Source organism: Clarias gariepinus, chromosome 13 (assembly GCF_024256425.1).
Source record: "Clarias gariepinus isolate MV-2021 ecotype Netherlands chromosome 13, CGAR_prim_01v2, whole genome shotgun sequence".
Classification (NCBI taxonomy): domain Eukaryota; kingdom Metazoa; phylum Chordata; class Actinopteri; order Siluriformes; family Clariidae; genus Clarias; species Clarias gariepinus.
The window spans coordinates 12,852,104-12,878,313 of NC_071112.1; the positions used below are offsets into that span (position 1 = coordinate 12,852,104).

The following is a 26,210-nucleotide window of genomic DNA, read 5'->3' on the forward strand; positions in this document are numbered from 1 at the left end:
GATGAAATTAATTACAATAAAGCCCTAAATGAGAAGGTGTGTTCAAATTTTTGACTGGTACTGTATGTAAAAACCTATTTATAGAAATAATTATGAAAACCAGGATATGAAATGAGTTTGGAATCGATCCTAACAGGGTCAAGGTCACAGCAAGGTCATATTTTTGAAGGTTTTAATTGAAAGATTGTTTTTTTATTACTATTCTAAATATTCTATTTAAACCTCATATTTTATAATAATTTAAGTGTGTAACAAAAACATTTCACCTATTAAGTGAAGGTACATTATTACACAAGCATTATATGCATTCTGTTTCACTTTATCATAATGCTACCAAATAACCATTTCTGCTTTTGCATTTGAAGATTTCAAAATAATGAATAAGAGTTAACAACTATAACACATACTAAAACAAAGTTTTTTTATTCAATTTTATGGTTTATAGCTTCTTTATGATTTAAACTAAATTATTTGTTTAAATATTCTATTAAACTGCTAATGAAAATGGGAGGTGCTTTGCCAGATGAGCCCTGCCATTGACATTATGGGTCAAAATATAGAAATTGTTACGCTACTGGGTAACATAGTTGACAAACATCATTCAGACATCATAACTAGAGATGGGAGAAACATCGTTTCAGTAATGTATCGTGATTCTTTTGTGTGGCAATTTATGTATTGCCCCACAGACTCAAAAATAGATTAATTAATTTATGCCTGCATTTAAGGTGGTAAAGTGTTGATTACTCTATAATCCTTTACAGGTGGTGCACTCTAAACTAACCACACATTGGCAGGCAGCAAAACATCCTGTGAGGCAAAAGCAAATTTCCTAAAAAATTATCAGGATACTTACAAAATCAATCGGCACATACAGTAGTTATCGTAATATTGTATCAATTGGTCAGTGGTGATTCCCATCCCTAGTTATTAATGTCATCAGTCTAAATATGTCACAGCACACATAATTCATATGGATACACGTTTACTTTAAATTAATTATTTTGAATAGATAAAAAGAGGAGGTAAAGTCCTGGCTATGGGAGTTTATATGGAGAAGCAGAGAGAAGCACAGCTCAAGTGTGATCAAAATGTGTACCACAAAACAAACTGAGATCATTTGATGCTGGTCACTTGGCACTGGGACAAATCATTTTTGAGCTGCATGTTAGTACATACTGACAAAACTGAGTAGTGAAAGCATCCTTTACATTGTGAAACATTTGTCAATGTTTAAGCTTTGCAACTGGCAGATTCAGGAAATTTACTAACTTAAACCACTACTTGTGTTAAGAAAAGAACAAAGTTTGTACTTATGTGAAATGTAGCACAACTTATAAATTGACTCACTGTATACACATGCACAATAAAAGTGTGTTGACACACAGGTCACGACTGATCTGAAACCCTGAAACCCACTCTCATTAGGTGCTATGGTACCTAATGGAATGTGTGTGGTGGGGGGTCAGATGGTTAAGAACATGCTCCACATCCAGCACATGTTCACGCCTTCTCTGTAGGAAAGACGAGCAGATACAAGGAAAAGCACCGCAGAGTTGGAGTTAAACTATTCTCTCGCTCTCTCCCTGATAAACCTTAAAGTCTTTTTTTAGGATTGCAGTACATCACCAGCGACCTCTGCTGGTGAGAGCAAATGATTATGATCATCACCCCACCATCATAGTTATTCTCCCTGCTCAAAAATAATAATAAAAAAATATTGAAACAAATACAATAATAATAAAAATAATAGAATTAGCAAAAGATATACCAAAGTAGCTTTTATTGTACTTCATTTTATGACAATTTTGTCTCAAACTCCAGGGGGCGATAGTTCTCCTTCATAATTCATCTCTTAAAATTAGCATTCATACAGTATTAATAAAAAAAAAAAAAAACAGGGTCTATTATTTTACTTGCAACTTGCTATAAATGACACCGAGGACAAAAAAATGCTGCTAAAAGATAATTCATTCCTGTGTGCTAACAAATAAAATCATAAAAACAAAACGTAAACATCAAATACTCCAATGCATCAAACAGGAAGTCAAATTTACATACCGTGTTTAATTTAAAGACTGGATAAAAGTAACAGAAAATGAAACAAGCCCTTCCACGTGAGTGCTGAAATGTGCAGCAGCTAAACCTGGAGCTTGAGACATGCTTCACCACATTAGATATACTTATATATATTTTTACTCTTAAAAACTTAATAAGACCTTAACATAGGCAGGTACACATCATTCCAAGCAATGCTCAAAAAAATGGCTTTTTCCTTCTCTTCTGGAAAAAAAAAAGCATTTAAAAAAAGAGAGAAAAGGAGCAAAAAAAAAAAAAAATACCTGTACAATTCTATAAAATTGTTTTTACATTAGTTACAAAAACTAATACTTCATTTAGTTCCTTCATATTCATGGAAATAAAGATGAACATTGCATGTACTGCCTTCAAAACATAATAACCTACTGCTGGTGCATAACAATATAACTTTGAATAATACTTTATGGTTTAGGCAAAAGTGTGAACGACAGAAGAGGAGGCTGTACAGAAAAATATTAAACAAACGCATCACGACACTTTTTTTTTTTCAGCCGAGAGCAAGCAGGCTCCAGAGCACATCTGAGGTCATCTTCACTGACTTCATACTGAACAGGAGGGTAAAGGCTGTGCTCACTTGGCAGACAGACCATTTTCTTCAAGACGCCATTACTGGAGAGAGTTAGCAGGTTGAGATCCCTGGAATCATTCCTTCATTGTGTAGCTTTTCAGCATCCTGTTTACGTGCGTTGCAAACTGCTTGGTGTGAGAATAAACCCGAAAAGGTGTTGTGTTTAGTGGGAAAAGAAGCCTAAAATCCATCCACTAATGGCTATAGTGATGATCAATACACAATCTCATGCTGATTTAGGATGTGAGGCAAAAAAGTAAACTACAGCTTATTCATGTACAGATCTTTTCTTCAATAAAGAAGTGCTTCCTATCTTGCCAAGTGATCGCACTAAAACAAAAGCCTAGTCTTAGCTACTTGCAAGTAGTTCTGAGTATTCTGGTTGACTTCACACTGATCCAGAAAGACCCTAACTCATGTAGAACGACACTCTTCGTGCTGGATATGTCCTTCATAAAATGGCAGCTGTTGCCAAACATATTGTTAACGACATGGGGACGATAAACGGAGCATAAATTAAAGTTATGACATTAAAAAAAAATTATAATAAAATAAGTGAAGCAGTACAAGAACTGCATTAGAATAAAGGCAAATGCACACCAAGACAAGACCTCTCAAAACAATCGGATCAGAACACTAAAAGTGACATTTAAGACAAGCTTGAGTATAAGCATGCAAGGGTGAAATGTCACACTAACCCCCCTGTAGTATGCTGAAGTGGTGACAAACTTCCAAAACTGCAGCAACCACAAACATGAAGCACCTCTGGGAAAGAAACAAGAAGCAGCCGTCTCTGTGAAAGTAGCTGCTCGCCTTCAGCAAACAATTAATTCTCAGCTAAAAGGTGAAGCTTTGGGCGAAAGGGAAGAACATTTTCAACGTTCCTCAAAGTCAGCTCATAAGTGTTACAAAGGTGTTCATAAGCATTAAGGCAGAATCAAAATTAAAAAATATATATATAAGATGGCAGCTTTCAAACAATCACTGTGGCCAGACATATGGAAGGGTTGAAAAAACAAAAAAAAAAAAAACACCACCACAAGAAAACGAGTAAATGAACAAAAATCCCAGGCAGCCCATGACAGCCCTACTTCCCCACCCGGTTTTTGCTAAGCCCAGAGGTTCTCTCAAACCCAGCCACTGGTGAGTTTGTAGAACATTTCCTCATCAAGAGACTCGTTCTGGTCCTTCGCCCTCGTGGACAGGAAAATGTAGCCACCAATGAACTCATGCACCACCTTACAGTCCACCTCGGCACAGGTGAACGCCAGACTGGGCTCATCAGCAAACTCCACTGTAACCTAGAGGAGAAAATATAGATAACTGATTTTCAGAATATGACTGGTATGGATCTCCATGAAGAAATGTTGTCGCATTTTCAATGTAATCCCATCTTCTACACGCACGCACCAAAAAAAACCCTCTTAAATGATGGGTCAATACATTTTTATTTATTGACCCGCATAAAGAAAACATTAAAATTACTGGAATTTGGTAAGAAACTATACAACACATTATTACTACCTGGAGGGATAGTGCTGAACCATTAACTCTGCACAAGTCATAAAATAATAATAATTAAAAAAAAAACGCGAATAACAGATTGTAGGTTACTTAAGACCTTGGTGAAGTTGCATCATTAAAACAATGGACAGTAAAAATAAGAAAAATTTTTATAGACGTAATGTGAAGAGATCTCACAGCTGTGTGGCTTGAGGAAAAAAAAAAAAGTGAGACTAACAAAAAAAAGGCAGTGTTATGATCTGGGATTCCTTTAGTTGGTCAGGTCTAGACACAGCAACATTATGTGGCAATAAAATGAAGTCAGCTGCCGACCTGAATGTAGTGAATGATCAGGCTATCACATCTACTGTATGTATAGTTTCTTTCATTCCTTGATGATACAGGCATATTACAAGGTAATAATGACAATACTAGTCAGGCTCAAATAGTCAAAGAGGGCTCCTGAGAACATGAGAAATTAGTTTTACTTATAAATTGGCCAACATACATAGTGCCGTAATCAAAGCTTAAGGTTGCTCAAAAAAAAGGATAAAGTTGTATAATTCCTGTTTTAAGAAGATTTTAGGAATATGTACATCAAAATGAAGTTAAAAAAAGCATGGGTAACCAATGGGCAGTGTCTAATATCTAATTTGACGTCCTATGTTTACACTGAAACCACCCTCTGGATGGCACTCAAGGCTGCAGCATATATACAGAACGTTTACCTAAACACATTTTGATGCATAATACCTTATTCTAATACCTACAGGATTATAATACTTGTTTTATTTTATCTATTAAAAGCTGTCCATGTCTACAAAAAAAAGAAAAAAAGGTGCTTTCAACTGTCCTATAAATTAATTTATAGTATGCATGTCGTATTTCATATACACTATACAATTTACTGTGTACAAAACGCACAGGTTTAGGTTAAGTAGGACACCTTACCATCTTGATCTCCCAGTTGACGTTCCACTGTTTCATGTTGGCGAAGCGCCAGGTCTTAATGGCGTCTCTGCTGCTGGCGTCTATGCGGATCAATCTGTTGTAGGTGATACCAATCAACTCCTCTCTCTTACTGCCTTGGAACCTTAGAAAAACATCAAATAAATAAACAAAACTCATTCAGAACACAAAACATTAATATATGTTTTGAGTGCAGCTTTTTATGCTTTACTTAATTTACATTTTATGTAAAATGGAAAATCATAAATAATAAAATGGGTATCCCTAAACTCTTTTGCAGAAATATTTGCAGGAATCAAAGAGTTTAGAAAGAAAAATTATTAAGAAGATTATGCACAACACACTCACTTGGCCAAAAAGTGAGTGATCCCAAACTCTGGCAGCGACTGCCAGGCCTGGATGAAGCGCATCTTGGCCTCTATGAGACTCATCTGCGCCACATTCTGATGGGCCTCTAGGATACGAGCAGAGATCTAAAAAAAAAAGTAATAAAAAATGATTTAAATCAATAATAATAAAAACCCAACACAAAAGATATTCAACACAAATGCTCGTCTAGTCTCACCCTCCCCAGCGCGCACACAAACCAACGCACACCAACTTTAAGAAATAGAGATCATGAATCGTCATGCTGTTAAAAAAAACCCTGTCACGATACAAGAAGTGAATGCAGCCGAGTGGGAGAGGAGATGAAGCAGAGAGGCTCTCGTTCTCAGTGAGAGTGCTCAGTGGTGGGGTTCAGTCACTCCTAACCACACTAAAGTGCTGCTTTAGACAACATGACTGACCAGACAGTGCAAGAAACCAGATCTGCCCATTTTAAAAACCTTTCTTTCCTATTTTAGATTTGTAACATACAGTACTGACACCACCACCATTACGTTTCTAAAAATGTTTACATGGGTTAGTAGGAAAAAGCAAAGAAAGCCAAGAAACCAACCAACCAAGCAAGCTAGTGAGATTTAAATTAGGGCCCAAACAAAATCTCCCTACGGCAACAAAAAATGAGTGGAGATTATTTGAACTACATCCAAACATATTGGGATTCCTAAACTTCATAGGCAAACTGGGTACTTTGCAGCTAGGTGAACTACTTAAGATAAAAATCAGGGCGATTTTTAAGCAGACAGTTTCATTCAATCTGAGTTTGTTACATACAACACCATACTAATGCATACTAAACAAACAGCTTCCCCTTTTCCTAATTCGGGCTGAAAATAAGTAGTGTTTAATTGGATAAATTCCAATTAAACACTACTTAATATTATATATATATATATATATATATATATATATTATTTTTTTTATTTTTTTTTGTGACATTACCTGACTTGTTTACTCAAACATTATTATTTAGCCAAACAGGAATTTTTATATATTCTTTATATAGCCAGTAATGTGTCAGTTCCCAGCTGTATTAGCTCATCAACACACTACGCTCCAAAAAACTGAAGTACACAAAGAATCATAAAAAGGGTTATGTCATTTATTTCATATATTATTTATACTGATTTTATTTCCCTTTTTAGTATTTTTTTAATCAGTTGGGCCCTACTTTAAACCACCAAATTAGTTTACTAGAAAATATCTAGTAATGTATATCTAGAAAGAAAAAAATAAAAACTGAAAGACATCACTGCAAAAGCAACTGACTTACCAGGTCCCTGATATAGCCTGGCTGAGAAGGTCAGGGGCAGGAGAAGAGCAAAAGAAGGAAAACAGGTAAAAATGTAAAATAAATAAATAAATGCATAAATAAAGCAGCTGAGAGTGTAACAAGTAAGCAGACAAGTTCAAAACAAAACAAATTGGCCTTCATCAATCAGTGCAAAATAATGCTAAACAAAAGGTTAGCGCATGACAGGCGAAGCTCATGCTGTAGTCTCGAGCTGAAAGCACAAGATAAAAGAGAGGTGTGTGACACGCAGTGTGTAGCATATTAAGAAAAACAAAACTGTGAGAAAAACATTTTAGAAGGAGATGCACCAATTTAATCATTACTTGCTTGAAGACTGAAGTTGAAATTATTTGATAATACAGATAGGTTGCTTTTAGTGAACCTTAGATAAATGTAAAAAATGGAATACCTACAGACAATGTCATACAGAAAATGACATAATATATAATGCTGTATACATGCATGCATATCCACACACTCATACTGTACTGTATATAGAAATTACCCTTATTCTCAACTAATAGATACTCTCCATTTCCACAAGAGGGAGCTACCTCCCAAAGTAATTCTAATATGTGTTTTGTTGGATAATGTCACACACAGCATAAATAAAAGCAAATAGTCAATTTCTAGTCATCGTTCTGCTAATTAAAACATTTCCCTATTAAAGTTAAAAGTGTGGAAATGCCGTGCTTGTTGGTGAAAGAAAGGCTGGAATAGGCAAAAAGTAAACCCAGCATCTCCTGCACAGCTGAGACCACTGGCTGTGTTTGTCCTAAGCTACAGTACGTTCACATGCGGCTCTCATTTCCTGCTGCTTTCCCGCCTGTTTCGTACGTCCCCACCCCCCTTAATTCCAAACACAGACTCGGGGGATCAGATGGCTTGGAGCTTTGATGTAGTGACGACAGGGTGCAGAGCAGCTGGGAAGACCTGGTCATATTACAAGCCACTACCCTTCCAAACATTGCAATCTCTGAACTTTAGCCAGAACCATTGCCCCTTACTACCACCACACACACATAACGCTGTAGTGGCCTCACTCATGGCCATCTGTGTGCCCTAAACCATCTTCCTGTTTCTTAATGGATTTTAAAATAATGTTGAATATCATTTAAACAACAACACTGTGCACTTAGGTTTTCCATTCAACGTTTCCGAAGCTGGGGTTGTGAGTGTGTATTGCGCACTTGTATCAAACTGCTACGATGCACGCCCTACCTTTTTAATAAGGCATTTCCTGGCATTTCCTGCGCTGCTAATTTACAGCCTTCTCAGCAGGGTGCGGAGAAGCTGGCCACTAGGAGTACACACACCACACTACATCTGGCTTACTCCCATACCCTGCACATTTCTGACTCATCATTTAAAGCAGTTATACCTCCTCATTCAAACCCCCCCTCCCACCTTCTAATCACTTACACACTAAGTACATTCCAACAGTCACACAATATCAGCCAAAATATACCCACATGTGCTACGCTACAGTTTAATCTCTAGCACATGATGTTCCATGCACAAGTCTCCGCTATACGATTCAGCACAAAAGCTTTCTCTACACGAATACTCGTGTTTACACTAATCAGAAGTGCTACACCTTGTTCCACATGTCAGGCTTATATTGGCACAAAGCCTCTTTCCCAGTGCAGGGTTAAGGAGTTCTGAGAACAGGTGCCGATGAGCGAGGAGGAATGGGGTATAGTCACCCCCAAAGGTGTTTGAGGAGTTGATGGTCAAGGCTTTTTGTTTAGGCCACTTGAGTTCTACCACTCCAACGATGCCAACGGTTCAGTCATCTTAGTTCAAGTGAAAAACAACTGCAATGCTGCATCATCCAAAGACAATACACAATATACAATTGTGAGCTTCCAACTAAGTGGCAACACTTTAGCGGAAGCATCATATATGGATGTAATGGTCAGAGGTCCACACAATGTTTGTCATATAGTCTATTAGTTACTGGTATTGACAAGAATTGCCAACAATGTAAAATGATTGTGTTTTTAATCAGTGTGGGGAAGCAGGACATTCTCACATTGAACAGCCCCAATTGAGAGAAATGAACTTCTGAACTGTGAAGTACACAGGAACTGAACAGTGAGGAGGAAAGCAGCCAGGCAAAAATGCACTGATGAAGCGTATTAGCAGCTAACCAGCTGTTTCTATTCTAAAAAGGAATTTCCTACAGAATCATTAAAGTATCCAACGATCCATCATAGAGCATAAGCCATCCCCAGTGGTATGGCAAAATAGGGTCTTCGCATTTATACTTGATGGTTATGGTGAAGCAGGTCCTTCTGCCGCCTTCTGTAAAGTTTTCTGGCTATCTGAGACCAGTTGATACACTGAGCATTGCTGATGTATTTAACTGGACAAAACATAATTTAAATCTCAATTTGTATGTAAAAATAAATTAGTTCTTTCATTTTAAATATACCGTCAGATTAGTGGGAAAAAAAAAAAAAAAAAAAAATTATCTTGCCAACAGTTAGCATCCTGAAGAGTAGAAGTACGCTGGTACCAAAACTCTATCCAAACTTTCCAAATCTTCCACATTGCCATGCGACAAATGAAGAAAAACTACCGCTTTTATTATATGCACGGAAAGCTTGTTGACTCACTTCCTATCGTTTTATTAGGCATGTCCTAGGCCCGATTTAGCAGCACAACAATGGGGAAAATCGTTTTCAGGGTCTTACTGCGCTGCAGTAGGCCTTGAAGGAAGAAGTGTGAGACAGATAAGTGGATCAGATCCATGCATTCTTCGGAAGCACACTGGTGCTAGGAGGCCATTTGGGAGGACTCTCTCTCTGTACACTGGCGAGTATATCGGACGTCAACTCCCCCCTCTTTGAAACCCTTTCACTCAGTTACACACATTCTTTATCTCGGTTTTATCTGTATCTTTCTGTCTTCGTAGGGCTCTAACCCATTTCATAACATGGATGAGCTAGATGAATAAGAATTGCAAAAGTAGATTAGAAGGTTTAAGCATGTAATCTTCACATATCTTCGACTATTTTTTCTGGGCAGCAATGTGTTCGAACCACCTTTTCTCCATTTACCTGCTTGTTCTTGTATTTCTTCAGATATCTTGGTGAGACGAGACACTCTGGGTTAATATCTGTGGTGATTGGTTCAATAATCTGGGGATCTGGGTTCATGTGCTGCATCTTTAAGAAGGACAGAATGTTCTGGACCTCCAGGTTATAGGAGCTATCTGCCATAGTCTTCCCTTTGGAGGCCAGACGACAAGCAGCCATCCACTGTGCGTACTGCTTCTCCTAAACACGCCGAATAAAAACGTCAGCTATTGTATGCAGTGAGATGTATGATTCAAATTTATATTTACTGAACATTTGTTTAGCCGTTGGCAGGATGTGTGGTAATTTGCTCACAGTGTCGCATCGCAGCCAGATCTCGTTCATGCCATCCGCGACTGGAATTAACAACTTGATGTTAAATTTCTGACCAGAAATATTTACATCTGGTGTAACCTCACAGCCTATGGGGAGGAAAAAAAAGCACAAGAGTTGACCACGTCAGCTTTTAATACGTCATTGATTATTTCTAGAAAACTGATCCGAAGGTAGTCCTCACCTCTCAGGTTCATCTGGTGGGCCGGTATGCCATGGGCCTCCTCGCGACTCTTGTAGCAGGAGATTGTGATGTCCTTAAATGTGCACCAGTACTGCTTGGGTCCTTTCAGTGTCAATTTCTTCGGCCTAAGAAGGAAGCAATTATCAGTATGGTGTTTTTAAGTACAGTTAACATGACCAAACACATAACTGATATACACAAAACTATGAACATTGATTACATGGGACAAGCCAAAGCGGTTAAATCTTTTGTTAATATTTACTCAATTTTGTATCCTTTATTATTGTCTGCTTGTTTTCCAACAATGTGAGAATTTATGCCTTACATCAGTTCCCAAGCCCACTAAAAACAAAGCTTCTGCTGAACATGTCAAACATAACATTTGTATAAAATATAAAATTATCAAGCTCATAAAATCTATACATAAATAAATAAACTAAAAAATGAATAAAGGCAGAACATTGAGAAGCTGCGCTGTGGGTAACTCACTTGAAAACTTTCACATAATCAGCAAGTTCAGGGATGGATGTGATGTCACCCTGGGAATGAAGATGGAACAAAAACATTTCTGAGGACTAGCTGAAGAGTTAATTTAAACACACACACACAGACACTAATGACATACAAATAAAGCAAACACCAGCCGAAACTGTTATTTGTACAGTTGTTAATTTATTTTCCTTTGTATTTTATTTCTTTATTAATATTTATTCCTTATATATAGTTTTTTATTTTCTTTTTAAGGTCACCGGCGGTCGTATAAGCATTTCACTGCATATCGTACTGTGTATGACTGTGTATGTGACAAATAAAATTTGAATTTTATTTGAATTTGAAAACTTGTTTGCGCCAGTGGAAAGCCAAGTGAAGTGAGTTTACAAATTTTAATGGATTAAAAAAAGTTTTTTTTTTTTGTCATTTTGCATTTTGTTCCAGATTTAATGAATTTACAGCACCATGGATCCCAAGCAAGTAGCATGGATGGTAGCAAGAAGAAAAGGGAGGGGAAAAAAATGTTAAAAAGAAGTAGCCGGTGCCTACTGAATCATAAATTAAGGTTAAGTGAGGTTTAATTTCTATTTATTTAATATTTTACTAAATTTTATATCTTGACTATAGTGTTGGAAATTGTTGATATTGGTAATACTTTTGGGTGAGTAGGAATGGATTTTCTGCATTTACATTATTTCTAATGGTAAAATCTGTATCGCCATTTTTTTCACCTTATGAACTCGCCTCAAGAACAAATGAAATTTGTATGACCAAGATACACATGCATAAACACACATTTATACATGTATATAAACAAAGCACACACACCACAAAAGGCGAAACAATGCATCAGAGACATGAGACCCACGAGTGTGTACATGTGTGTGTGCGCGCGCGGATGTGAGGCTACCAGTGTGTTAGAGGTCTTTCCACCCTCCAGGGTAATCTCCAGGTCTGAGAGTGCAGCATCAACTTCATCCACCTCCTTCTCACTGTTGTTCATGTGATTGTCTGAAGACATGATGGACAGCTTGTTGATGTGATACTGCAAACGAAACAAGTAATTCAGAATCAGAGCAGGTTCAACACCAAGGAATATTTGAATAAGAAAATACAATTTTCAGTACTTATCATTTTCCACATTGCTTCCTGATAGTCATTAGGCTATGGTAAAGATGACAATGGACACTCAGCCCTAAATAAAACTTGCTGACAAAAGATCACACCGCTGCCCTTGCATGCAAATACAAGGCTGGTTTAAGAGGTTAAGTGGATTCTTAAAGTCACATCGGCTCTCTCTTTTCATTTAAAAACCTTGAGATTAATAGATCTTACTACACTCGCACACTGTGATAACTCAAGATAAGGGCTATAGGAACTTAGACTAAAATTTAAAGAAATCTTCCCATGCCAGCCTGAAACCCAATCCCGATAATAACCAGCCAACCAAACCCAGCTCTGACGTAGAGGCAGTCTGGACTAATTTAAACTCGGCACAGCTAGCATCTCTGGGCAGGAAACACTAGACCCCGGATACAACTCAATAAATCCCATGGTGAAAAACTAACACCTCTTAAGTACGACTGCTGGAGATGGATGAATGTTAGGCTGGGTGGTCGTACAACCCATTCAGCTGGTACCCACTCTATATATACACACACGAGAGTGAAGACAGTTTGGCGTCCCCAGGTCTTGTCACCCAAGTTTAACGATGGTCTGAAATAGCAATGCACCCAAAGGCTAAGAGACTTCCAAAGGGGGTTCATATCACACCTAGAACTTTAAATACCTTCTCAAGTCTCCTTGTTACATCCTGGGCCAAACTGCCCTGGTGCACGAGCTTAGTGCAGCTTAGAAGCTTTGCAAGTTAAATGAGTATTTTACAACTTTCTTGTCTGGTTCAACGAATCACACCTGAAATTCTGATATGCAAATACATAGAGACAAGCAAATAGACAAACTGCCACTTTCAGCAGAGAGTCTGTGTTAATGTTTGTATGCGCAGAATTGTAAACTGTGTATCCACATTCGGATCTAAAGCCTGTACACAGTCTTAAGCTTGAGCAAGCAAATATCTTCTAAGATGTACCGTATATAAACTCAAGCTTTAAGAAAGTTTGAAAAGCTAACCTTGAACATCACGATAAAGCAAAAAGGAGCTGTATTATCACACATCTATGGACAGACGTTAACCCTAGCCAACTACAGGCACATAGCCTTGTCAATCCATTAACAGCGCAGGAGGGCAGAGAGCCCAACATAAACACTGCATGCACTCTCTCATCACTGGCTTAGTAAGCAATCCCGCTGCCTAATATGGCCTTGGAGATGCACCTCCCACTGACATGCACACAAGCAAGCAAGCACACACCAGCTTTCACTCTTATTTACCTGGAGAGCCGCAAACATCATCATCTCTTCCTCAGTACACTCGATTTCCTCCAGCAGGATGGCCCATTTGGCTTGCTCGTAGAGCTGGTTAACCCGGATAGCATCGTACTGTGGGGGGGAGGGAGAGACAACACAGCTTGTTCATCCCAGCTGAGCAAACAGGACATGTCTGAAAGCCACTTCCTCCACCTAACATCCACTGTGCCAGCTGCAGAAACTACCTGACTGCAAAGAATTTAGCCCAGGAGACTACAGAACATCCATGTGTCAAGAATGTTTTAAAAAAAAAAAAAAAAAAAAAAAAAAAGCTTTTCAGCATTGCATCATAGTTAAAATTATACAAAAAAAAAACATTCAGGTACAGCAGTGTACTCTAGAAAAACAGCTTATACTGTAAAAGTACAAAATTAAGCCACAGATACTAACCTTGGGGTTGAGATCAAAAAAGCTATGATATTTAAACCGCAAAAGAAGAACATCGTTCTCTTTAACGTCCTGCTCCATTAGAGACCTGGAGGAGTCCAGCCACCTTCAAAACATACACACAAGAACGCTGAATTACAACCCAAATCAACGTAAACAAAAAAAATCCCTAATCATTATAGACGAGTTTCTGGACTTACCCCTGATTTATTTTGGCTTTATCGAGGAGGGAGGGCGGTTTGTAGAGCTTAACCAATATGTCAGGCGAGGCGATGGGCTGACTCACAGCGAGGATGCTGGGATTACCTTCAGACAGCGGACTGTCTCCAAACCAGGCTGAGGTGGGGGAAAGGGGGCTGCCATCTCGAGAGTCGTAGGTGGGAGTCATTGTCTTACTGTAGAGGCCAGGACTCGAATAGATACTCCCTGAAATTAAGGATGTACATCAGCATTTTGATTTTTAATTCATTAATTTTCATTCTTTATTTTAATTTCAAAGATTTTGGTGCATGCCCTTTATTATACTTGATGTGGCTGCAGTTTAAAATTAGTCAAGGACTACAGATGTTTCCCAAAATAAAGAACTTTTAAGCCCAAGACTAATCTTAACCAGTATTTAGGAAACATAATTCCATATTGTGGTAGAACACGACAACGTAACAATTTAAAATAAATACATGAATAAATGAAAAAAATAACTTTTTAAACACTTCACACACAATTACTGATGTAACGCCTTAAATGCGTGGCGACCTTAGGCAATATAAGGCAACATGCTGATGCACATTAATACACACTCTTCAACACATGGGTGCAAAACACAGCAAACAGCACGACCAGAAGCATGAGGGATTCTGGAGCTCAGGCTGTGACAGCCAGCATGGCTTACAACACAGTGGGAGAAAATAAAATATTTTTTAAAAATGCTACAAAAAACGATTGTGCCAACATGTTAAGTTGGAGGAGAAAATGGGAATAAATAACTAAATAAATAAATGGTTATCCCAAACCTTATATATGTTAATATATTTCTATGATAATTACAACTTTACAAAAACTTAATTTTCCTCCACCACATTTAATAAATGTTCAGAAAGCTACCAAAAGGAGGCAAATTTTAAGTTTTTTGACCCTCCTCCTTCTGGATAAAAAACAAACAAACAAACAAACAAAAACTTATGCATGATTTAAAAAAAACTGCAAAGTGAGCACATTTACATGCAAATTTATATTCTATGCATTATTTGTGCAGAGCAAATATAAAATTCACTTTAAGATACGTTTTGCTCTGAACAAGAAATAAATAAATTAGCCTATTGTTGAACATTCTTGGTTTATTGTTTGGCATGTAAAGCTTGAAACTAAAATTTAATTCTGAATGATTTTACTTAATCACTGAATTTACACTTAAAACAATGAACTGGTAGTTATCTCATCAACAGAACCAAAATAGGTCAAAATGACAACATGCATGTAAGTGTGGTCAGGGCAACCCCTTACCATCCCATGTGACTCATTTGCTATGAATATCATTAAGAACTACAAATTTCGTACCCCACCGTATTATAATTTTAAGTTTACTGCTTAAAGGAGCAGGAACATCGTAGCCATTTGACTGAGATGCGGGCACGCCAAGCTGCCAGCATAGCAGTGTGAAGCCACAGGCAGGAAATGGCTTGTGGAAAGGGGGGGAGAGGTCATGAGAAAAACCCGGGATATCCAAAGGGGCAATGCATCCTCGGGCCTATGGGGAGAGCTTGTGGAGGTTCTCATAAACTAAGAAGGAGGTCACACAAGGGTTTTCCGCTCCCTAAAGGAATGCTAAACTCGCAGAGAAAGCTGATAAGGACGGCAGCTCTGTTAGAGAGAGAGCAGCAGGTCGAAGTGTTTATTTTACCCAGTTTACGGTTTGAAGATAGTCAACGCATTCTGGCTGTAGGAATGTTTACATCTTAAATCCTCACCACACACACTGAGACATGGGTGGGATTTCTTTGCCATTGAATAGATGTACTCAATATATAGGGGTCTTAATCCTCTTCGGTGTACCAAAGCTTTTTATGTTCAGGTGAGTAAATATTATTTTGGAGGTCATGACCTAGGGGAATGAAAAGCTCCTTTAAAATAAAGAAATAAAATGATTAAAAGAGGCAAGCTAACTCTGGACCTCCTCCGATTTCTTAACACTCACTCAGTTATCCTGACCTCGCAGTTCATAACAGTCAGGGAAATGAACTCTGTAGGAATATCCAAGGGAATTAGTGGAGGAAAGGGAAAAGCAAAAAACAAAATGCACTATAAGAACTATGAGAATTATTTTTTTTTTCTCCCTTGTCCATTATCAATTTCTGAGATTCTGAGGACCCAAGCTGGGAGCTTGTCTGCACACTAGCCTGCAGGCATAGGCTCCAGTGCTATAATGGGGGAGACGTGGAAGAAGCGGTGCAGAGAGGCACAGACAAACAGTCTTACCTTTAACCGGTCCGATGTATATTACCTCAGAAGCTAAGGGAGAGGGATGAGGACAAAGCAGAAGAAAGGGAGAAATGAGAAAAAGATTGGACAGAATAAAGAGATTAACAGGCAGGAAGAAAGGAAAATGTTAAAATACATGGAGAAGAAGGAGAACAACCCACTGATGGAAATCAGTATCAAACGTCAGATTGTGACTCATTTCGGCCTTGACTGGCTGCAAGATAGAGAGAGGATGTGGTACGAATACGTATATTGTACACAGTGCTAGTCATCCTCTACGGTTAATGATTCAGTTTGAAGAGTACATCAGCCAGACTAGGTTAAGCTTGGTCATTTTTGCCAACACACTCAGCACTAGGGTGGTGCTCCACTCCCAGCTTCATCCTACCAGACCAAGTACATCATTGCAGAATTCCATACATTACCCCTCGTTTTGCAGAGGTTACCTTTACTTGCAAAGCCTTACTTTTCTTTTGCCAGGACATCAGTGTATTAGAAAGGTAGTGTAAGCAAATCGTCCTGCTAATAAATGAAGAGAGCCCACTCCATCTTGATTGCAACGCAGTTGTCCTTATCTGCTCAAGCCCTTCCTGGTGGGCGGTAAACAGTAGTGAACTCGTTTCCTGTTGTGGAGCAATGGCCCTCAGCAGCTTGTGCATGAAAGGGTAGAATTACATCCACTCGTTCTCAAAAAGAGCTTTTGTAGTGTGAAACATGGAGATCTCTTATACACACCATGCAGGACCCCTGCTCTATTCTAATAAGGGTCAGCCGTGGGTTAAATGCTAATAATAAAAGAACAAGGACAGGATTGACAGTGAAGGTCTGAGATCAGAAACAGTAACCCTGCACACTGGGCCTCTGCGACCCCTCTGCTTCGTGTCCTAGGCCTGTAGGCTGAATCTGTGTGGGTGATTGCTGTTCTGGGGCCCTGGGTGGGGCATGGGTGGGACAATGAGCTCCATTCATAGATTCTTGGCAACTAGCTCTGTCTAGAGATAGTGGCTTGCCACAGTGGCTCTCAAAGTGGGTTTACTTCATCGCCATGGGCCGTTGCATGATGGCTGCCCAGTCTGTTTCAAAATGGCAGTGTGACCAAGTATGTGCGGAATCTTAAGCATTTGGTCACAACAGCCAAAGCCCATGCAATATGATTAAAAATCAAATGCTTGTTCCATGCCCACGTTTTTATTCCAGCACTCTCAGAATAATATTGCTTTTGTTCCACTGTAATTTAACCACGCACACTAAAAACATCTTAACCTATATATAAATAAAAAAAATTAAAAAAATACTGTATATTACATAGTACATCACTAAGCCAAGACAAATCTAGTTTGGGCAGACCATGAATGTAGCCTACGGGTTTGGTACCAGAATGTACGTAGTGTCTGCAATTCAATGTCCCCATTAAAAGAATCTTTAGAAGTAAAAACATAAGTTAAAAGCAGGGGGTTCAAATATGTCAAAAATATCAGAAAAACAAGGTTAATCATTAAATGGAAAAAAAAATTAACCAAACCCAAAACCTTTTGACAATACAATGCTAAAGAAGAAGACTTTATGAAAATTGCAATCCTAGCACTGTTAAAGAATTTCTTATTATTACAAAGCATTGAACTTTATCATCATCATCATCTTAATGCTTTATATGCATGTTTGGTTAAAAAAAACTATTCCAAGCTCAATGACAACAGATTACCATGTTCAACAGCATCTACAACAGGGTAAAGAGAGCGACATGGGCTCTACAGGCTGAGGAACTAAATGCCAATATGTCATGAATATGCATAAGAACTTTCTAATAGGCTTCAGGTGTCTCAATATGCTCTATTCTATTACACTGGCGTGAACGTGTACCTGATCCAGGAGTAAGCAGAGGGCCTTCCAGCTCCAGGGTCTCCTCTTCAAAGTCCTCCAGCTTTTTCTTCTTCTTTTTGGGGTCACGGGGCTTACGCAGCAGAGAAAGTTCCTCAGGATGGCGGATATCTGCAAGACAAAACAGAAACTTCATTTTTTCCCCCTCTTGATCTACAGTACAGCAGGCGTATCACTTGTGTGTAATGGCAGCACACTGAGATGGTTATGGGTAGAATCACAATAAAGCTTAGCCTACTGTGAAGGGAAAAGAAAAGTCATGAAAATACATTTTTTGAAGATCAATCAAAGCACTGTGCCCAAAAAAGGGAATATTAAAAATACCTCTTAAGAGAATATTAGCTTTCAGAATTCTGCTCAAGATTGGGCAAATCTCTAATCCAGATAGCTGGAACAAGTGCAGGGTATTTTTTTTTAAAACAGATAGCTACTAAGCAGACGAGTAGGCTTAGCAGGCTAATGGTGACTGGCATTTTCTCTCTCCTATCTAAGAACCAGACAAAGAAAAACCCTAGCCCTTATTAACTTCCTAAAATAAAAGATGCTTCCATTTCATGTCACATGGTAAATTTAAATCAAGTCATTGTGGGCCAGTGTCCAGGAAAGGTGATTTTTCTTCTCTTTTGTTAAATGCCAGGTTCAAGTGTTTGCCTCAATTTGTAATTCACGGACACTGACCCTCCAGTACTGAATATCAGCGTTGATAACACAGTCGTGCTGATATTTAGTACAACAGCGCGACCTCGAGGGTAATATTGCTGAATTATACCAGGTGTGTTCAACAAACTAATCGTCAGCTGTTGATAAATTATTTTGCTCTGCTAACACACATCCTTTCACAACTGGTGGAACTTGCATTAAGCTAACTAACTTTTCCAAGTTTAAATTGTTATTGCAAATAACATCAAATGGGAAACTAGTGTACTACTGTATACAGTATAGGGTATACAATTCATTGTCCCACCCACTAAGCATCATCCTTGTTTAGGGGTTAAAGATTATTAGAACACCTATGATGTGCAGTGGTGCATATACAGTAGTTGAACATACCAGAACATCCCTGTTGTGTTTTATACAACGATGCCTCTCATCCAAACAAATAGCTTGGTCAGAACTAACTTGTATAAATGCACTTAACTAGTTTGTCATGTTTTATTATATTAGGTTAACTATTCGTACAATAGAGTGATAAGTACCTGGGTAACCAAAAACAAACAAGTAATGTCATTTCCTCAGTGGGATAGCTAATAAATGTATGATTTTTCCTCTTTTTTTTTTTTTTTTGCAGAAAACTGTTTGAGAACATAAGCTAAAAACTCAGCACAAAAACATTAAGATCAGCACTCCTTTTTTAAGGCCTGTAAACGGCTTTAATTTTTACTTAATGTTATAATTTTCCCTTATTATTGCTTTATAATCAGCAGCACATTGTGTAAAACAAACAGCCTATAAAACTATAATTTGCAATATACATGGCATCTTCTTAAAACATACTTGTTTCAGAAAGAGAACATTTACAGGCCATCCGTAATCCTATTGCATCAGAAATCTGCACATTTGGGCCACATAAAAACGCGACGGCACCACCCTATGAGGATACTCTGGCTCCATTACCAATTACAAAACTCAAAAAATCCCTGCTCATGCAATACAACCTTTTTAGACTCTCCTAAATCATAGTTTGTTGTGTATGAAGTCTTCATAAAAACCCTCTTTTTAAGCTCTAAGGTTCTTTGAAAGATCCGAGCGGAAGTACAGAAAACGAGCATTCCTCTTGCCATGTGATGGATCCTCTCCTTCTTTCAGCTCAGCCAGCAGGAGAATAGATATTAGTGAGCTTTTAAAGTTGGGCAGAACAAAGATTAAAAAAATAATAATAATAATAATCTACTGTCTACAAGTCCTGCTAAAAGATTCTTTGAAAAGATTTGGAGTATTTGAAGTACAATTTTTTTGACTGGTGCCCTTTGTCTTCTAAAATGTTTTGTTCTATATTAGTTTGCGTTAAAAGCACTGTTGCAAGACGGCCTGAACTCCCCCTCACTTTTCCACAGCCAGACATCCAGGGAGGAGAACGATTGTGTGTCAGGGGGAGGAGAGACGTCTTGGCTTGGCGCGAAATGCTTGTTTAGTTTGTGTTACTAAAGCAAAAGCATTCCAGAGGTTTTAAGGACTACCAGATGGTAGTATTCTCTCTCACGCTGTACTCACTCTGGCCTTATACAGCCATGTGAGCAAGCAAGGCTGTGACAAGCATGCTGACTGGAGGAGGGAGGAAGAGGTTTGGTCACAGCTAAGGCTGGTGTCTGGCAATTAAAGCTCATGTAAAAGTTTTTAAAATTTCATCGGAATTAAAAAGCAGTAGTGACATTGTACAAGTTGATTACACGTACACACTTCAAGAGAAGAACAAATAACCTCCTGGCTACCCTCTTGCATTCAAAGCAGAAGTACCTGTTTGAGCAGCAGCCAGTCCAATGGGAGTAGTTTTCTCCACACTCTTCTGGAAGACTAAGGGGGTAAATAATTCACAGAAAGATATTCTTTTCATCTATCATATGATGGGGGGGAGACAGTAACCGTCATGACAAGAACGCAGAATTTAACAGTCTGACAATAAAGCACAGCCCGGAGCACCTGGTAACTCACAAACTGAGGTTATGCAACGTTTTTAAAGCCAGGCAGGTCATTGGACTAGAGAGTATAGAAAGTAGACAATCTATTCCATCTCCAAGATTCATTGTCATAAATTGAAGTCAGCTTTTATAGTCCTGCAAGCTAGACTTCTATTTTTTAACCACAGGGACTAAAGGTGGCCATGAACCACATGCCTTCACTGGAACAAGCTGTCCTGCTGCTGTTGCAAACGGCTGACCACACGCGCTTACCACCAACGGTAATACTCCGAAATCCTTGTTGTGTCGCCACGTTCAAGAGCTGGACTGTTTTCCTGTTGAAAACTATTGCACAGGAGTGCATATTCATGGAGGTAAAGAGAGCTTTGTGAAGCTCATGACCACCTAAAAAGATTAGAGTAAAAAGATATTAGTCATTTAAGGTAGTTTCATTTGCAACGTGCTCAGGAATGTTCTCCCTAACACTTGCGTATTTTCACCCGTCGATACAGCAGTATACACCTATTTGGTTTCTGAGCCACCATTAAACACACATGAGGGACAAAACAAGAAAGTTAACTTTCATTCAATGCCTAATAATATTTTGGAAAAAATGTCAAAGCAACAGTCTCATGTGGCTTCCTACTGATGACGTTGTACATGACGCTGCGTCTAAACAGCAATCTACTTATGTTCTCAGGTACGATTGGCCATCATATCTGTATCATTTATTCTCCATCGTTCGTTACATTTTTGCATTTGGCAGATAATCTTATCCAGAGCAACTTACTTTTGTAAGTTTATGTCATTAGACATAACCATCAGTCAAACCCTGTTTGGAAGGTGTGTTTTTTTGTGCGTGTGCATTTTTTAAAAAACAGATAGGTCTTTAGTCGTCATGTGAAGACTGGGCGTGCCAGTTCCCAAATGCGAAATGATTTTTTTCCCACTGATCAAAATGAACCAAACTTTGAGGTCAAGTGTTCTGGAACTTGACCTCGGTAAAACACCCCGATACAATATTATTCCGATATCTAGATGCTAATTTGATCTGTATTGCCTGTATTCTGTTAGTATCACGTTTTATAAACATCCTGATTCGATATTTATAATTTTTTTTGATAATTATAAACAGATTTGGCAAATAATTTTCTTCAACCAAACTGCATGTTGTGCTGCCTGTCGATGTGTCAATAGTTTAAAATGCACCACTTGCAGGTATATCAATTTAAACGCAAACATTAAAAACAAAAAATAAAAGTTAGTGTGCCTATACAGGAATACACACAAGAATAACGATACCTCATCCGGAGATCGAGAGATCGATTCCCGGGTGATGCTGTAACCTCTCGCAGCCGGAGGTCTAGAGTGAGCTGATTGGCCGAGCTCTCTCAGAGGGGAGGGATGAGAGGTACTTGGTGCTCCCACATAAATCACGACTTAATTACAGCCAATCAGGTGCGTCTGTGAGCTTAAGCATGCGGAAGGAGCGGATAGCGCTGTTCCTCCGAGTGCGTTATGCCGCCCCCAACGGTGCGTGAGCGAGCAGTTCGAAAAAAGATGCAGTCGGCTGGTGTCACGTAGTTCGAAGGTAACATTTAATAGTCTACGGCCCTCCCGACTGAGTGGTGGTAGTAGTAGCCGTAATGTCGGAGCCCCCTAGTGTTGGGGAGGTATTGAACAACTAAATTAGGGAGAAAATTTAGGAAAAAAAATCAAAAAAAAAAAAAAGGGAATAATGATGCATCACAGAATGCTGGACATCATCTTCCTATGTGTATTATTGTGCTGGAATTCCCAATGGTGTAAAAAAATCCCAGTCAAACGCACGGATCCAATTACACTCTCTACATAATTATTATTAAGGAAACTGCTCATTTATACCAATAAATTAATTTATTCCACTTTTTGTCAGTTTAGGTTCTTTCAACGCTTTGTTCAAAATAATCACTGGAAAGTTCCAACATACTGTAATCTTCTTGGAACTCAATGAGTCTACCGAAACTAGTCCAAGACTCTTTTATACTGTTCATGATTTAGCATATCGGATAATTTAAGGCCTGAACTCTGACCTGAACGGCATCTCGACTGAAATCCCAAAACATCAGAGTGTGCAACACTCGAACAAGTTTTTTTTTTTTTTTTTTTTAAACAGCATGATTAAAATAAATACAATAATCGTCAGTAGACAGCAGGACCTCCCGGAGCCATTAAGTAAACCAGCATGACCGACATTAAGGACAAACATCCTGTAAGCTAATATATCTTTGAAAGAGGACAATAAGACACTGTTGTGGTGTGCTTGTAGCTCCCAGCTCTACCAAGTCATGCACAAGTCACTGGCTGCGGCAGTGCCCCCAATTTACAGTGCCCTCACACAGAAAAACAGCTGCAAGAAAGAGTGACTGAGCATCTCAAAAAGCAGCCAAAGTGCCTTAAAGTCAGGTTTCCACAACCACCGATAAACAAATAAGCAAACAAGCGAGCACTAATGAAACTAGCATTGAATCAAACATGACACTGAGTTATACTTTCAGTCTTTACTTTTAACCTTTTCCCATTTTTTTTCCTTTTACAATTGTGTGTCCCCCCAAAAAAAATACATAGAGGCTGCTTAAAAAGTTGTACTTCAATAAATATGCTGATTTCTAGCTATACCACACCCTTTAAAATGACATTCCTCTGACCGTTTTTTTGTATAGACAATAAGGGACGCGATACTGATTGATGAGAGAGCCAGGAATGTCGTCTTTCCCACCCAGAGAGCAGACTGAATTATGTTCTCCTGGATGCCTGACTGCTGAAGACTGTGGCATCATTGGGATTTAAGCTCACAACCTGACAATAGACCAAATTCTTTAACCACTTGGGAGCCTAATAATTTACTAAAAGACGACTCCTAACAGCTGTAAAAGTGCCCATTTAAATAATGTTCCACTTTCCCACAATTCAAAAGGTTCTAATCAGACAGTGTAACAGAGAGGGTGCCAGAGCTCGGAATTAAGGTTATTTTATAAAAAATAAATGTGGCACGTTCAATCAAAACTGCAACCTTCTGTAATGATCCATTAATAATTCCAACAAGGGACTGAACTCTGGGAATCTGCTGTTGCATGACCAACTGATTTAAAACACTAGACATTTCTCAGAAAAATCCATCACTAGGTGTGGAGGAGGAGCCTGAGAGACCCCAAGACTGAATGGTGACTGTCTAATACACAGCTGCAAGAAGAATCCACCATTCTGTCTGTCTGTCTGTCTGGAGCTGCAGCCAGTTGGAGGCTGTAAACTTCCTGTCCACATCCCGTTTAAAAAACTGGGCAACACAGCAAGAAACAGGCAAAAGAACAGGAAACTGTTAAATGGAGTCTAGAACAGTTAGAACGACAACTTGTAGTTTTTACTGTGCAGAATGACCTGTAAAAGAATGAAACTGCTGCCATTTAGGGAGATGATCCTAAAAAAAGACTTAAGGTAAGAGTATAAGCACCTCCATCTATAGTGCACAGATGTACAACCTCACTAGCCATTGTAAGTTACAGCATGTCACTCAGTCATGTGTAAAGTCAGCCAAGAGCAATTTGTCCTGAATCACGCTGAGGCTAAAATAAGATTTGTTATGGCAGAGACAGAGGCATGCCAAACTTGGAAAAGGACATGGACAACCCAATATTATCCCCATGCTATCTATCTTGACATACATCTATCTACATGAATGAGTAAATAATAATTATAATAATTTAAAGAAAGTAAAATGAATTTCTAATACTACTCTGCACACCTGAAACACACACATTGATTTACTGACGTAGGCAAACCAGTATTAATACACCATAAATACCAAAGTTACTTATGCTTACATTACATATACACGTATACGCCTTGTTTGAAAAAACATGTTAGCAATTATTACATACAAGTAGTTGTTCATATTTTCACCTGCTTTATGCCCAGTGCTCCTGGGATAGAGCTCGTATCAACCATGTCTCCAACCAGGATATAGCAGTTACTGAGAGCGAGTGAGTGAATTTCATCTTAACCCCTTCAGTTAGTAGTCAATGCAAGTGTATTATCACTTAAGTGCTCGTTAACATGAAATAATAACTATTGTTAACACTAACCTACAACTGAAGTAGAAAATTGTAAACTGACTAGGGGACACACCCTGTGTAAAGCAAGGTAGTTTAACTTACTAGTCAAGATTTAGCATTTGACCTTCGACCCCATGTCCAGCAGATTTAGATTTCTGACACAGATGGATATTGATAGAGCCTACATTTAACCTCTGACCTCTAGGCATGGGCTAAATATGGACAGTGTAATATAGACCAATAGCATGCGGACATTCTTTGCAAAACCGAACTTAGATCATCATTAAACAGCTGTTGAAGGACATATCTACTTCTGCAAACCAAACCTTCAAAACTAATGCAACACCAGAGGCCCATGACAGTCCGTAAACAAGAACAAGATTGTAAAGCAGGAGGTATAAATTGTTAGAAATAAATGAGGAGTGAACAGGACTGATTCCACATACATGTTTCCACCTACATATATATATAAAAAAGAAAAAGTACCAACTTCACTTACTGAAGGTTTTGCAGATGTCCGACACAGCCTTGAAGACACGGTCTGAGAAGTTCACTTTGACCTTCATGTGCTTCATGTTGGGCAGCTGCAGGCGCAGCAGCTTGTGCTGGGGCGTGAAGAGTAGCCTGGCATCGGCCTGGATGCCGTACTTATCCAGGGTCCAGTGCGTCTTCAGCAGCCACGTTTTCTTCTTCTCCCACCACAGTGCATGGTCTGACCAGTCCTTCTTGACATCTGCACACAAAATGCACATAAAATATGAGAATAGGCCAGAGAGAAACAACACAAATTTAAATAAAACTTTGGAAAATGAGAAGGATGTATTTAAGTATTGGGGGGGGTCTCATAGGGTGCTGGTATTAAAAATCTTTTTTATATATATAATAATTTATTTAATCTAAAATGATTTTCCTATAGCTCCATATCAGGCTTAATTCCTTTTAGGCCTGAACGATGTTTCTAGATTTCACCATTTACGATCCAATATCACCAAAATGAGGATGGCTTCCCTCTTTCCTCTTAAGGTTTCTTCCTATTGCCATCTCAGGGAGTTTTTACTTTGCCACCGTTTGCCTCGGCTTGCTCATCAGGAACAAACTGAATTACAATCTACGTATACCTTTATGTACTGTACATTTCCATACATTTTTATTCTGGACTGATGTTAAAAGTGCTATACAAATAAAACTGAATTGACTTCAACATTTATTTGTTAAAGATTATCATTGTCATTATCCATTTACAGTTACATTCATTTTTGCAAAACAAGCCAGATCCTTCATGTACACACAACGTATAAATCCGATTATAAACACAACTGAGGCCAATCATATATCAAATGTGTCAGCCGTAATTAATTAATCAAGCTAATCCAAGAAAAAAATGGGTTCGATGCTGAAAGCTAGTAGATTTAGAAATATTCAAGGCA

The 26,210-nt window shown here is 38.5% G+C and overlaps 1 protein-coding gene across 4 annotated transcripts in view; it reads right to left on the reverse strand.

Moving 5' to 3' along the window:
- Positions 1–1,768: 1,768 nt before the first annotated feature.
- The window catches only part of fermt2 (FERM domain containing kindlin 2), a 39,767-nt gene continuing 15,325 nt past the window's right edge, over positions 1,769–26,210 (reverse strand). The window contains exons 3-17 of one of the 4 annotated variants that reach the window (XM_053509183.1): positions 25,283–25,516; positions 18,060–18,188; positions 16,197–16,229; positions 13,925–14,150; positions 13,728–13,830; positions 13,302–13,409; positions 11,821–11,955; positions 10,908–10,957; positions 10,419–10,543; positions 10,217–10,323; positions 9,884–10,102; positions 6,798–6,818; positions 5,489–5,613; positions 5,123–5,264; positions 1,769–3,969 (exon numbers count right to left, since the gene is read on the reverse strand). In XM_053509183.1, coding sequence (XP_053365158.1) covers positions 3,796–3,969; positions 5,123–5,264; positions 5,489–5,613; positions 6,798–6,818; positions 9,884–10,102; positions 10,217–10,323; positions 10,419–10,543; positions 10,908–10,957; positions 11,821–11,955; positions 13,302–13,409; positions 13,728–13,830; positions 13,925–14,150; positions 16,197–16,229; positions 18,060–18,188; positions 25,283–25,516 — 1,931 coding nt within the window. In that variant the 3' untranslated portion in view covers positions 1,769–3,795. The remainder of the gene's footprint in view (positions 3,970–5,122; positions 5,265–5,488; positions 5,614–6,797; positions 6,819–9,883; positions 10,103–10,216; positions 10,324–10,418; positions 10,544–10,907; positions 10,958–11,820; positions 11,956–13,301; positions 13,410–13,727; positions 13,831–13,924; positions 14,151–16,196; positions 16,230–18,059; positions 18,189–25,282; positions 25,517–26,210) is intronic. The other 3 variants (XM_053509185.1, XM_053509184.1, XM_053509186.1) reach the window with 3 other exon arrangements.